Raw genomic sequence first — 15,780 nt, 5'->3', positions numbered from 1 at the left:
TTTCCCTTCCTTCTGCAGTTTATATTACTTCTCTTTCTATTCTTTCTTTTTATGCTTTCTCCTTCTGCCTACGTTGATCCTTACTCACTTGTCTTGGTGTCATAAATTTCTACTTCTATTGATGTCCCTCATGCCTCAAATAAAGAGAATGTTCATCAAGATGGAGTGTTTTAAAACGAAGCCATGCCCATCCCAAAAGAAGATGACAAGAGTCCATGGGAGCAATATCACATAATACTTCTTTCACACATTGCCATGTACTGAATTTGATCCATGCTTGATCCAGATGAAAGGTTGCTGGTAACTGGAGTTTCTCCACCAATCTTTGGCTCACAACATTGTTTTCGCTTCCGTAATCGAATGCAACTACACATGGATGGCCTTCGGTGAAACACTTTGTATAATAAACTTCCTTTCCTATTCCAAATCTAGATAGCCAGGCTCTGAATACCGAATGATGTGAATCCACAGGGTTTGATTCGTTTGACTGATCTATCATTGTTGGGATGCTAACAAGCAAGAAATTTGAGAAATTATTTAAAACGAGAAAATGGAAACATAAAAGAAGGTGGAACGAAAATTGATAGACATCACACTTCCAAGAATGGAAGATAAGCCTAAGAGTTGAGACACACAAAGGGATAAAGGACCTTTGATTAAACTCATGAATCTTGAATCACTCAAGAACTTAGGAGAATTACTCTCACTAAGATAGATGACATAAAACTCGTTTATTTTTTGAATAAAACTCAGCTTGCCTTCATTGATGAAAATGGTTTAACTTATATAGGAGCTTTAACCATTAGAATTACAAAAGACTCATCAATTTCACACTAGTGCATTTTAGAGCTTTTACAACGCTGTATATGCCTCGGTTCATGCGGACTCGCTGCATAATAGCATGCGGTGGCAATTTTGTAATTAAATTCAACTTTTATGCTTCGGTTGTCATAATAACCGAGGCATATAGCTAAAAAATTTTGACTCAACACGTTGACCACTAATTTAATTTATTTATTTTTTTCACTGATGCAATATGCCTCGGTTCTCTCTTAACCGAGGCAGTAGAGACACTTAATTATTTTGACCACTGCGTTGACCCCTAATTTGAATTTTTTATTTATTTTTTACTGAAGGAATATGCGTCGGTTCTGTAATAACCGAGGCAGTAGTGGTAATATATGCCTCGGTTCAGCGCCTACCCGAGGCAGTAAGTGTAGAATATGCCTCGGTTTCGAATAACCGAGGCAGTATCCCTTCGTAGGGTTAAAAAACCCCAATTCCTTCATTGTTCTGCGATTTCATCTTCTCCGTTGTTCTACGAGTTCATCTTCTCCGGCCAACCTTCAGTTCTCCGACGACCAGCACCACCGTCACGCACAGCTCCCATCGTCCGGCGCACCTCCGACGCTCCAGCGCAGCTTTGCGCCACCGTCTCCGCCGCAGCTTCTTCTTCTTCGACCAACCACCACCGCACTGCTCCGCCGTTCTCCGACAACCAACGCAGCTCTTCGCCATCGTCCCGCACACCTCCGACGTAGAGCTCCCACCATCCCGCACACCTCCGACGTTCCAGGGCATCGTTTCGTCGCAGCACCGCACCGCCGCGGCTTCTTCTTCTTCTTCGACCAACCACCACCGTCGCTGCACCTTTGAGGAGTCATGCACTGCCACTGGAGCCGCAGCGTGTTTGTTCTTCGAGCAACCATCACCAACGGCTACTGCAATTCTGTTCAGTCTGCCTCCACCGCCACTGCACGCAGCTCGAGGAGGTTCTTCCGGTGCCGTTGCCATTGCCTCCATTCAATCCCCCGCTCCTTGGTATGTTTATTTTTACGATTTGGATTATTTTTGGATTCGCTGGATTTAATTTTTTTGGATTGCTTGTATGTTCTTATATTTTCAATCTTGAATTTGAGATTATTAAAAATATGGAAGAAATTTTGGATTGTTTGTACTAGGAGATAATTTGGATCCTAGGAGTTAGTATGTATCAATTTCATGAGAATTTATTTTAAACTTTTGACAGTGTTGACGTAGTATCCCTGTTGCCCGACTGTGGGTACAATTGATTCTCCTCCGTTGCTACTCACGTCTCACACTCTAGGTTCTTAATTTTATTATGAGCTTATAATTGTTTAGTATATTGTTTATTTAGTATGTTTTTTATTTATATTTTAAAGTAAATCAATTTATTTTGTTTCATCTCAAATTGTCGTTGCATGGAGTTAGCCATAGTTTCCCGTTTGAGATTGAATACGAAAATTATTTACTTGTCTCCAAGTATTTTTTTTAAAGAATGTGTATTTTTTTTAAAAGGAGACAATACTAATAATTTAAATGTATTCAATCTTGAATTGTCCGGTTGGACAGTTTAAGAAGATTAATCACTTCTTAATAGTTTATTAGTGCATGTCTATTTTAATATACATATCTCAATATTCATGAATATATGTCAATTGTGTTTTGTATTGATCTTTGGGTGCATATTTGACTGTGGTTAATAATCACTTTCATTTCGTGTAACCTGAAGACCAATGCGAAATGCTGGCGAAATTTCGTGAAATTTAAGATATGTGTTTTAAAATTAATATGTACCAATAAACTAGAAGAAGTGAATCTTCTTGAATGGGATAGGGTCACACCTTAAATTCAAAAGCGAGGTGATCATTCATTTAAAGATTACTGAAATTGTTCACACAATTTCAGTATATAAACGTATGGATCGAGACTGGATTTACTTGCCACGCATCAGTGTTGAGTATGAGAAAGGAGTAGAAGAATTTATACAATTTGCGCAACGTTATGAAGGTAGAAGTGATGATGAAGTGAAGTTTAGATGTCCTTGTGTGAATTGTTTGAATGCGAGAAAGTTGAATGCAACTGCAATTAGGGAACATCTTATTTGCGATGGTTTCGTTCCAAGTTATACAATATGGACATGGCATGGCGAATTAATAGACTTTCCAACTGTCTCCCGAACTGAAAATTTTGTGGATTCCATCGTGGAAGATCAACATGAAGAAGACAAATTAGAGGACATGATTCGTGATGTTGGCGCTGAAGCTTTTGCCCAAGCGCACGTGTATGAGACAATCTCTATTGATTCAGAGACTCCGTTGTATGTTGGTTCAACTAAGTTTACAAGGTTGTCAGCGGTGTTAAGATTTATGAATTTGAAGGCGACTAATGGGTGGACCGATAAGAGTTTCACAGAATTATTAGTGTTGTTGAATGAAATGCTTCCAGATGGAAATACACTACCCACTCGCAACTATGATGCCAAAAAAATTCTTTGTCCGATGGGTATGGAGTATAAACGGATACATGCATGTCCTAATGATTGCATACTCTATAGGAAAGAATTTGAAGGATTGAAAAAGTGTCTGAAGTGTGGCTTATCACGGTACAAGGAGAAAATCAACAATGAAGATAAAGGTGAGTTAGAAAAGGATGGACCCGCTTTGAAAGTAGTCTGGTACCTTCCAATCGTACCTAGACTTAAGCGTTTGTTTGCGAATCCAAAAGACGCTAAAAACCTTCGATGGCATGTAGATGAGAGAAGATGTGACGGCCTGCTTCGTCATCCAGCTGATTCAATGCAATGGAAAAATATTGATCACGAGTTCCCCCAATTCGGTGATTTAAGTACCAACCACAACTGCTGGCCCGTTATATTATTTATTTACAACTTGTCTCCTGGACTTTGCATGAAGATAAAGTACATCATGTTGTCTATGATGATATCCGGTCCAAGACAGCCTGGAAATGACATAGATGTTTATCTCAGTCCACTAGTTGAAGACTTGAAGATGTTGTGGGAGGATGGGGTTGAAACATTTGATGCTTTTACTTCTGAGACTTTCATGATGCGTGCAATGTTATTTTGCACAATTAATGATTTTCCAGCTTACGGTAATTTGTCAGGATATAGTGTCAAGGGTCATAAAGCATGTCCTATATGTGAAGAAAACACTGCAGCTCATCAATTGAAATACGGAAGGAAAACAGTATATATGCGCCATCGAAGATTTTTGCAATCAAATCATCCTTATCGAAGGTTAAAAAATCATTTAATGGACATCAAGAGAATGATGATGCACCAATTCCATTGAATGGCTTTCAAATTCATGAAAAAGTTAATAAAATACATCATGTATTTGGGAAAACCTCTAAGAAATCATCTACAACGAGCCCTTAGAAGAAAAAATCAATATTTTTTTATCTTCCATATTGGTCGAAGTTAGAGGTTAGACACTGCATAGATGTAATGCATGTGGAGAAGAATGTGTGTGATAGCTTGATTGGTACACTACTTAACATTCAAGGAAAGACAAAAGATGGAGTAAATGCTCGGTTGGATATGCTTGAAATGAATATTCGCAAAGACTTGGCACCAAGGGAGGCTGGTAAGCGTACTTATTTGCCTCCCGCATGTTACACCATGTCTAGACAAGAAAAGATAAGTTTTTGCCTTTGTCTTAAAAGTGTCAAGGTACCACAAGGATACTCTTCAAATATTAAGAGTTTAGTGTCAATGCAGGATTTGAAGCTTGTTGGCCTGAAGTCTCATGATTGTCACGTCTTAATGCAACAATTGTTACCGGTGGCTATTCGTGGAATTTTGCCAAAAAATGTTCGACAAACTATAACTCGTTTGTGTTAATTCTTCTCTTCAATTTGTAGTAAAGTCATCGATCCTTTAAAGTTAGATGACCTTCAAAGTCAGATTGTTATCATCTTGTGTCAGCTGGAGATGTTTTTCCCTCCATCCTTTTTTGATGTTATGGTACATTTGCTTGTTCATTTGGTAAGAGAAATCAAGTTCTATGGGCCAGTATACTTAAGATGGATGTATCCTATTGAACGCTATATGAAAATTTTGAAAGGGTACGTGAAAAATCAATATCGTCCAGAAGCTTCAATGATTGAAAGGTATATAGCAGAAGAAAGTATTGAGTTTTGTTCAGATTACATGACAAAAGCAAATCCGATAGGAGTTCCTCCTAAATCATGGTTGAACAGGTGTTCTATAAGTAACAACATCCGGGGTGTGAATGTGGTAACCAAATCTCGCGCAGAACTATTGCAAGCACATCTATACATATTGAACAACACTGATGAGGTGATCCCTTACTTATCTGCACATAAAGCCATTGTAAAGAAACAACATCCAAGACAATCAGAGAAATGGCAGTTGATGGAGCATAACAAAACGTTCATGCCTTGGTTTAAATCTGAGGTTTTGAAAGATTCACAATCTTCTGAGACTTTGATGTGGCTAGCAAATGGATTGAAATTTGATGTCGTAACTTCTACAGGTTATGAAATTAATAATTGCACATTCTACACAAAGTCTTTGGATGATAAAAGCACAATACAAAATAGTGGAGTGAGTCTTGAAGCTGAGTCGCTGCAATTTTCCACATCCAAAGATCAAAATCCGGTAATTGGGTCAATGACGTACTATGGTGTAATAGAAGAGATATGGGAGGTTGACTATATTGTGTTCACTATTCCACTCTTCAAATGTAAGTGGATTGATAATAAGAGTGGTGTCAAAATTGATGAATCGGGTATGACTCTAGTTGATTTTCGAAAGGTGGGTTATCGAGACGAGCCTTTTATCATGGCACATCAACCATCTCAAGTTTTTTATGTAAAAGATCCTGCAACTGAACATTGGTTTGTTGCTCTTCATGGCAAGAAACAAATTGATGTTAATGAAGAGAATTTGAGTAACCTTCATATTGCTAACACTCATCCATTTAAAACAGCGATAAATTTTGATGAGGCCCCAGTACTTGACGATGTACAAGCAATTCGGGAAGATCACGATGAGGGAATATACATGACCAATCCATAACTTTATGTATGAATCTGAATTGTTTATATAAATTTACGTGTTTTGTGAAATAATATGTTATTTGTTATTAATCTTTTGTATTTTTTTCTTTTAACAACAGATATATGGCTGACCATCAGACTTCATCATCATCATCGGAGGAGGATGAATTGCCTAAAAAGAGAACCACCAGAGGAGCCACTAGATTGAGGAAGCTCATGTTGAGAAAAGCTAAAGGTAAGAAGACTCATGTCATTATTGACGTCATCATTGGTCAAGCTTCAGGTCGTAATGAAGACCTCTTTAGAAGCTATTTAGGAGTACTGGCACGTGACAGAATATCCATCCTTACTCCTAGTTTCGATCATGTGTCTGAAGTTCAACGGAACATGATATGGCAGGATCTAACGGTAAATTATGTCACGTAATTTTTTTAATTTATATTTTTATTATATTGGTAAAACACTTATTGATGTTCATTTTCTTTATTGCAGACGACATTTGATATTCCAAATGTGCCGACACTTAAACATAGATGTCTAGCAGCAGTCGCCGAAGATTTTCGTGGTTTTAAGACAAAACTAACGTCTAGGTATGTCTATGGATCTAAAAAGAATGAAGATCCACGTGAGCTATACACTTCAATTGATGAAGACACTTGGCGTCAGTTTGTTGAGTCTCGTACATCTGAGCGATGGAAGGTTAGTTTACTTGAATTCAAAAATTTGTTGAAATTGTCTACAAGTTGAACTAATTCATAAAATCAATTATATGTTACAGGAAATAAGGACAAAAGCCCAAGCAATAAGTAAAAAAATAAAAACCCACACATATTGTCTCGTGGTGGGTATAGAAAGCTTGAAGAAAAGATATTGAAGGAAAAAGAAAAATCTAGGTCCCCACCTTCTGAAGATGATTGTCTTGCGCCTCCTTCACCACCATCTCATCATCAAAAGTGGAAGTTAGCTCGCCTACGATCATCGGGCACCTACACTTCCGAAACTGCACGAGAAATCTCTGAAAAAATTGTAAGAGTTAACTTTACTAAAACATTAATATCATTTTATACCGAGTTTCTCTTAATTTTCTTGTGTTATATTGTAGGACTCCTTGGTTGAGCAGAGCTCCCAAGGTACTTTCATTCTAGAAGGTCGTCATGATATTCTTGCTACTGCAATTGGACGACCTGAGCACCCCGGACGTGTGCGTGCTGCTGGATCAGGAGTCGGCATTCGTCAATTTTTTGGTGGCTCCTCTAGTCAATCTTCATGGACACATAGTGCTGAGTATGAAGAAAAACTGACTCAATGGTTGACAGAACAAATCATTGAAAGCGTTATGCGTCAATTCGAGCAACATTTTGGTGGTCATGGCAACCCTCCGCAACTAATTCCCCAAGCAGAACCTTTTGTGCCCCCAACAGGTAGAAGCAAAAAGGGGAGTTGCTCGGGTCCAGCTGTACCAGGGGATGATGCAGACAACACTCATCGATGTGAACTATATGTTCTGCATGGTACAGGGAAGACACTAGTTGCTCGTGGAACAAAATTTGAGGCAGCCACTATTCTTCATGGTATGGAGCTGGCGGATGATGAGGTTAAGGTCACTGTAGAGGAAGTTATTATACCAGATGCTTTAGTTCCTGTGCCAACAGATGAGGTATATACTGTGGCACAGGCATTTCAGTATTTCCTCGCCTGGCCTAAAGATTTAGTTGGTTTTATTTCTGACCCTTCGGTATGGATCCCCAAACTCACCTTATAGTACTTTGCATTTTAAGTTTACATGTTATTTATGTTCACAATCAAATTATTTTTTCCATGTACTAATAGTCGCATGAAGTGGAAAGTCCTGAACCTATGAAGATTCCAATATCTTTGGACGATCCTCTTGGTGCATTACACCAGCTTGCTGACATCATTAGTGATAAGCCGATGGTAGTTCCATGGGATTCTGATGTAATTGGGAGAGATAGTGACATCCCAATGTACCTGCATAAGCAAGATGTCTTAGAGCTTGCGTCGGGTACAGAAGAACTGAATATTACCCTTATTCAGTTATGGATGATGTAAGCATCTAAACTATTCATTATGTTTAATTAATTTATATAGTAACTTATATTAAATAAATGTTTTTGTCCAGGTATATTTTTAGTGTCAGTAACAATATGGGGTTGAGTGATGTATATGGGTTCACAGACCCCCAACTCACTCATGTAGGCAATAAATTTGATGACATTCAAGCATACGTCACTGAATGCTTTGGACAAGGGAAGAAAATATATTTTGTCCCTTATATTTCTGGGTAAGTGTAGTTTGTTGACTTCTAATTATAATATATTATTTTAAGGTACAACAACGAATTTTGTTTTATTGCAGGCATCATTGGCAACTAGTTGTAATTTCCATGAAGGACAACATTGCTGTGTGGCTTTGTTCCTTGCACAGGCCTCCTCCTAACCATCTGAGACAAGTTATAGATTGGTAAGAACCTTAATTTTATGAACTTTCTTTCTTATATAATTGTATCTTAACACCTTACCTTTTTCATAGTTCAATCGCTGGACATAGCATGTTGTTAGGGAAATCAACTGCTATGACAAAAAGGCTAGCATGGTTGAGCCTCAAGGTTTGCTATTTTGGTCTATAGTATTATAATTATTCAATTTCTTTTCTTCATCAATTACTTATATATTTGCATTCATTGTAGTGTAATTTACAAACCGGCTCATATGAGTGCGGTTACTATGTAATGCAATGGATATCAACCATTGTACGTGCTCGTATCACAAGTGGTTGGGAAACGGTAATTGTTTCACTATATGAAATACTTATATGCAATTTTGGCTTAGTTTATATACTAATTTAAATTATTCTCTTGTGTGCAGAGATTTGGTACTAGTACATCAATCCCCGCCAAGTCCATCAAATATTTAAGGATAGCTTTGGCAAAGTATATTATTCAAATGTACAATAGTACTTAGTATATTTGTTTATGGAAGCACATGATATTGTAATGAGTGCTACAATATGAATAGTATTTAAGTATTGTAATGAGTCCATCAATTATAATATGATATTATTTTTGGCTGGGTTTGTATTTCTGGTTCAAAATTTGCAGGTTAAATGTGTTAGATTTGAATGAAATAGGACCAGAATTTAAAAAAAAAAATAGCTTTATGCCTCGGTTGTAACCAAAACCGAGGCAGAAGATCATTCGAATTTTTAATTTTTTTTAAATGGCCATATGCCTCGGTTAGACCAGAACCGAGGCAGTAAATTTCACTTTCTGTCGCGGTCAAAACAGACCCGAGGCAGAAAGTATATTAAATTTTTTTTATTTTTTGAATTTCTGGTACGCATTAGGCCTCGGTTGGGCGGAAACCGAGGCAGTAAATATTTTATATGCCTCGGGTTGTAACCGAGGCATAAACTACTGGCTTTTTACCTCGGTCGTATATGCAGCGGTTCCGGACCCAAACCAAAAGCTGAAAATAACCGCTGTCATTTCCCTTCCCTACACTAGTGTCAATGTCATCCCGCTTAAAGCTATTAATTAATGATCCACTCAAGCTAATAATGATCCGCTACTTAATGGTTGATTGTAACTGAAATTAAGGCTACCACAAGTCATCCACAAACTTTGAGCAAAGGTCCTCTTGATCTTCCAAAGGTTGGTTCTTAACTTGTCATATGGGCCCTTATTTCAACTTGAAGATAAAGCAAAACTAAAGCCCATTAATTGGTTAAGCACAAACACAATTTGGTCAACCAATTTTACAAAGCATTGGCCCCTTATTTAAATAAAAGAAACTGTATTAACACGGCGCAATAGTCATCCTCCATTTGACCCATATGCAATTCACATCATACCCTCCTTCTTCGAGAAGATTTGTCCCGAATCTTAAAACACCAGTTTTAATGTAAGTTTATTATGATCTTGTGAAGGACTATTATTTTTTCACAAGTTGAAACTAATTCTCTTTTTCCAGGATCAAATTCAACTTGATATTTGTTACTTTCCAATGGTTGCAATCCGTCGATAACATTTCTTGGTAACAGTACCCCACCTTGATATGTAACAATAAATAATTTCATGCATTGTGTTTGACGAATTGGCTTCTTATCGACAGATCAAATGCATAATAAAGCACTATGAACAAGCTTCCTTTTTAAACATGGAAGTTCATGTGTTTCATTCACATGCTTATCCTGTTGTTCCTGTAAAATGACATCACAAACGGTAGAAGAAAAAATATTGACGAATAAAATTTCTCTAGTTCCATTTATTTTTCTTTATTTTCCCTTCCTTTTGTAGTTTATATTACTTCTTTTTCTACTCTTTCTTTTTCTGTTTTCTCCTTCAGCCTACGTTGATCCTTACTGACTTGTCTTGGTGTCATAAATTTCTACTTCTATTGATGTCCCTCATGCCTCAAATAAAGGGAACGTTCATCAAGATGGAGTATTTTAAAACGAAGCCATGCCCAACCCAAAAGAAGATGACAAGAGTAAATGGGAGTAATATCACATAATACTTCTTTCACACATTGCCATGTACTGAATTTGATCCATGCTTGATCCAGACGAAAGGTTTCTGGTAACTAGAGTTTCTCCACCAATCTTTGGCTCACAACATTATTTTCGCTTTCGTAATCGAATGCAACTAAACCATGGATGGCCTTCGGTTAAACACTTTGTATAATAAACTTCCTTTCCTATTCCAAATCTAGATAGCCAGGCTCTAAATACCAAATGATGTGAATCCACAGGGTTCAATTTGTCTGATTGATCTATCATTGTTGGAATGCTAACAAGCAAGAAATTTGAGAAATTATTTAAAACGAGAAAATGGAAACATAAAAGAAGATGGAACGGAAATTGGTAGACATCACACTTCCAAGAATGGAAGATAAGCCTAAGAGTTGAAACACACAAAGGGATAAAGGACCTTTGATTAAACTCATGGATTCTTGAATCACTCAAGAACTTAGGAGAATAACTCTCACTAAGATAGATGCGATAAAACTCGTTTATTTTCTGAATAAAAGTCAGCTTGCCTTCATTGATGAAAATGGTTCAACTTATATAGGAGCTTTAACCAATAGAATTACAAAAGACACATAAATTTAAATATCATCCCGCTTAAAGCTATTAATTAATGATCCACTCAAGCTAACAACGATTTGCTACTTAATGGTTGATTGTAACTGAAATTAAGGCTACCAAAAGTCATCCACAAACTTTGAGAAAAGGTCCTCTTGATCTTCCAAAGGTTGGTTCTTAAGTTGGCATATGGACCCTTATTTCAAGTTGAAGATAAAGCAAAACTAAAGCCCATTAATTGGCTAAGCACAAACACAATTTGGTCAGCCAATTTTACAAAGCATTGGGCGCTTATTTAAATAAAAGAAACTGCATCAACACGACGCATTAGTCATCCTCCATTTGACCCATATGCAATTCACATCATACCCTCCTTATCGAGAAGATTTGTCCTGAATCTTAAGACACCAGTTTTAATGTAAGTTTATTATGATCTTGTGAAGGACTTTTATTTTTTCACAAGTTGAAACTAATTCTCTTCTTCCAAGATCAAATTCAACTTGATATTTATTACTTTCCAATGGTTGCAATCCGTCGATAACATTTCTTGGCAACAGTACCCCACCTTGATATGTAACAATAAATAATTTCATGCATTGTGTTTGACGAATTTGCTTCTTATCGACAGACCAAATGCATAATAAAGCACTATGAACAAGTTTCCTTTTTAAACATTGAAGTTGGTGTGTTTCATTCACATGCTTATCCTTTAGTTCCTGTAAAATGACATCACAAACTGTAGAAGAAAAAACATTGACGAATAAAATTTCTCTAGTTCCATTTATTTTTCTTTATTTTCCCTTCCTACTGCAGTTTATATTACTTCTTTTTCTACTCTTTCTTTTTCTGTTTTCTCCTTCATTCTACGTTGATCCTTACTGAGTTTTCTTGGTGTCATAAATTTCTACTTCTTTTGATGTCCCTCATGCCTCAAATAAAGGGAACGTTCATCAAGTTGGAGGACAAAAGACTCAGAAATTTCAATATCATCCCGCTTAAAGCTATTAATTAATGATCCACTCAAGCTAATAACGATGCGCTACTTAATGGTTGATTGTAACTGAAATTAAGGCTACCAAAAGTCATCCAGAAACTTTGAGCAAAGGTCATCTTGATCTTCCAAAGGTTGGTTCTTAAGTTGGCATATGGACCCTTATTTCAACTTGAAGATAAAGCAAAACTAAAGCCCATTAATTGGTTAAGCACAAACACAACTTGGTCAGCCAATTTTACAAAGCATTGGGCCCTTATTTAAATAAAAGAAACTGTATCAACACGGCGCATTAGTCATCCTCCATTTGACCCATATGCAATTCACATCATACCCTCCTTCTTCGATAAGATTTGTCCCGAATCTTAAGACACCAGTTTTAATGTAAGTTTATTATGATCTTGTGAAAGACTTTTATTTTTTCACAAGTTGAAACTAATTCTCTTCTTCCAGGATCAAATTCAACTTGATATTTGTTACTTTCCAATGGTTCCAATCCATCGATAACATTTCTTGGCAACAGTACCCCACCTTGATATGTAACAATAAATAATTCCATGCATTGTGTTTGACGAATTTGCTTCTTATCGACAGACCAAATGCATAATAAAGCACTATGAACAAGCTTCCTTTTTAAACATGGAAGTTGGTGTGTTTCATTCACATGCTTATCCTTTTGTTCTTGTAAAATGACATCACAAACTGTAGAAGAAAAAACATTGACGAATAAACTTTCTCTAGTTCCATTTATTTTTCTTTATTTTCCCTTCCTTCTGCAGTTTATATTACTTCTTGTTCTATTCTTTCTTTTCTTTTTCTCCTTCAGCCTTCGTTTATCCTTACTGACTTGTCTTGGTGTCATAAATTACTACTTCTTTTGATGTCCCTCATGCCTCAAATAAAGGGAACGTTCATCAAGATGGAGTGTTTCAAAACGAAGCCATGCCCATCCCAAAAGAAGATGACAAGAGTCCATGGGAGCAATATCACATAATACTTCTTTCACACATTGCCATGTACTGAATTTGATCCATGCTTGATCCAGATGAAAGGTTGCTGGTAACTGGAGTTTCTCCACCAATCTTTGGCTCACAACATTGTTTTCGCTTCCGTAATCGAATGCAACTAAACATGGATGGCCTTCGGTTAAACACTTTGTATAATAAACATCCTTTCCTATTCCAAATCTAGATAGTCAGGCTTTGAATACCAAATGATGTGAATCCACAGGGTTCGATTCATTTGACTGATTTATGATTGTTGGAATGCCAACAAGCAAGAAATTTGAGAAATTATTTAAAACGAGAAAATGGAAACATAAAAGAAGATGGAACAGAAATTGAGAGACATCACACTTTCAAGAATGGAAGATAAGCCTAAGAGTTGAAATACACAAAGGGATAAAGGACCTTTGATTAAACTCATGGATTCTTGAATCACTCAAGAACTTAGGAGAGTCACTCTCACTAAGATAGATGAGATAAAACTCGTTTATTTTCTGAATAAAACTCAGCTTGCCTTCATTGATGAAAATGGTTCAACTTATATAGGAGCTTTAACCAATAGAATTACAAAAGACACATAAATTTAAATATCATCCCGCTTAAAGCTATTAATTAATGATCCACTCAAGCTAATGACGATGCGCTACTTAATGGTTGATTGTATCTGAAATTAAGGCTACCAAAAGTCATCCACCTCTATATGTAACAATAAATAATTCCATGTATTGTGTTTGACGAATTTGCTTCTTATCGACGGCCCAAATGCATAATAAAGCACTATGAACAAGCTTCCTTTTTAAACATGGAAGTTGGTGTATTTCATTCACATGCTTATCCTTTAGTTCCTGTAAAATGACATCACAAACTGTAGAAGAAAAAACATTGACGAATAAACTTTCTCTAGTTCCATTTATTTTTCTTTATTTTCCCTTCCTACTGCAGTTTATATTACTTCTTTTTCTACTCTTTCTTTTTCTGTTTTCTCCTTCAGCCTACGTTGATCCTTACTGAGTTGTCTTGGTGTCATAAATTTCTACTTCTTTTGATGTCCCTCATGCCTCAAATAAAGGGAACGTTCATCAAGTTGGAGGACAAAAGACTCAGAAATTTCAATATCATCCCGCTTAAAGCTATTAATTAATGATCCACTCAAGCTAATAACGATGCGCTACTTAATGGTTGATTGTAACTGAAATTAAGGCTACCAAAAGTCATCCAGAAACTTTGAGCAAAGGTCATCTTGATCTTCCAAAGGTTGGTTCTTAAGTTGGCATATGGACCCTTATTTCAACTTGAAGATAAAGCAAAACTAAAGCCCATTAATTGGTTAAGCACAAACACAACTTGGTCAGCCAATTTTACAAAGCATTGGGCCCTTATTTAAATAAAAGAAACTGTATCAACACGGCGCATTAGTCATCCTCCATTTGACCCATATGCAATTCACATCATACCCTCCTTCTTCGATAAGATTTGTCCCGAATCTTAAGACACCAGTTTTAATGTAAGTTTATTATGATCTTGTGAAAGACTTTTATTTTTTCACAAGTTGAAACTAATTCTCTTCTTCCAGGATCAAATTCAACTTGATATTTGTTACTTTCCAATGGTTCCAATCCATCGATAACATTTCTTGGCAACAGTACCCCACCTTGATATGTAACAATAAATAATTCCATGCATTGTGTTTGACGAATTTGCTTCTTATCGACAGACCAAATGCATAATAAAGCACTATGAACAAGCTTCCTTTTTAAACATGGAAGTTGGTGTGTTTCATTCACATGCTTATCCTTTTGTTCCTGTAAAATGACATCACAAACTGTAGAAGAAAAAACATTGACGAATAAACTTTCTCTAGTTCCATTTATTTTTCTTTATTTTCCCTTCCTTCTGCAGTTTATATTACTTCTTGTTCTATTCTTTCTTTTCTTTTTCTCCTTCAGCCTTCGTTTATCCTTACTGACTTGTCTTGGTGTCATAAATTACTACTTCTTTTGATGTCCCTCATGCCTCAAATAAAGGGAACGTTCATCAAGATGGGGTGTTTCAAAACGAAGCCATGCCCATCCCAAAAGAAGATGACAAGAGTCCATGGGAGCAATATCACATAATACTTCTTTCACACATTGCCATGTACTGAATTTGATCCATGCTTGATCCAGATGAAAGGTTGCTGGTAACTGGAGTTTCTCCACCAATCTTTGGCTCACAACATTGTTTTCGCTTCCGTAATCGAATGCAACTAAACATGGATGGCCTTCGGTTAAACACTTTGTATAATAAACATCCTTTCCTATTCCAAATCTAGATAGTCAGGCTTTGAATACCAAATGATGTGAATCCACAGGGTTCGATTCATTTGACTGATTTATGATTGTTGGAATGCCAACAAGCAAGAAATTTGAGAAATTATTTAAAACGAGAAAATGGAAACATAAAAGAAGATGGAACAGAAATTGAGAGACATCACACTTTCAAGAATGGAAGATAAGCCTAAGAGTTGAAATACACAAATGGATAAAGGACCTTTGATTAAACTCATGGATTCTTGAATCACTCAAGAACTTAGGAGAGTCACTCTCACTAAGATAGATGAGATAAAACTCGTTTATTTTCTGAATAAAACTCAGCTTGCCTTCATTGATGAAAATGGTTCAACTTATATAGGAGCTTTAACCAATAGAATTACAAAAGACACATAAATTTAAATATCATCCCGCTTAAAGCTATTAATTAATGATCCACTCAAGCTAATGACGATGCGCTACTTAATGGTTGATTGTATCTGAAATTAAGGCTACCAAAAGTCATCCACCTCTATATGTAACAATA

The 15,780-nt window shown here is 36.5% G+C and overlaps 1 protein-coding gene and 1 pseudogene across 1 annotated transcript; both read left to right on the top strand.

Annotated features, from left to right (window-relative positions):
- Nucleotides 1-2,720: 2,720 nt before the first annotated feature.
- On the top strand, nucleotides 2,721-5,866 carry LOC146887749 (uncharacterized; annotated as a pseudogene).
- Nucleotides 5,867-7,779: 1,913 nt separating this feature from the next.
- Nucleotides 7,780-8,828, top strand: LOC146887748 (uncharacterized). The gene is made up of 6 exons (XM_085670538.1): nucleotides 7,780-7,913; nucleotides 7,988-8,149; nucleotides 8,224-8,328; nucleotides 8,398-8,473; nucleotides 8,555-8,650; nucleotides 8,733-8,828. Exons 1-6 carry the CDS (start codon nucleotides 7,780-7,782, stop codon nucleotides 8,826-8,828), a joined length of 669 nt encoding a protein of 222 aa, XP_085526664.1.
- Nucleotides 8,829-15,780: the final 6,952 nt, after the last annotated feature.

This window comes from Vigna unguiculata, chromosome 3 (genome assembly GCF_037176805.1).
Source record: "Vigna unguiculata cultivar grain cowpea cultivar isolate G323 ecotype 2 chromosome 3, ASM3717680v1, whole genome shotgun sequence".
NCBI lineage: Eukaryota > Viridiplantae > Streptophyta > Magnoliopsida > Fabales > Fabaceae > Vigna > Vigna unguiculata.
Note: the sequence above shows the minus strand (reverse complement) of the source record. Positions and strands in the feature narration are given on the sequence as shown.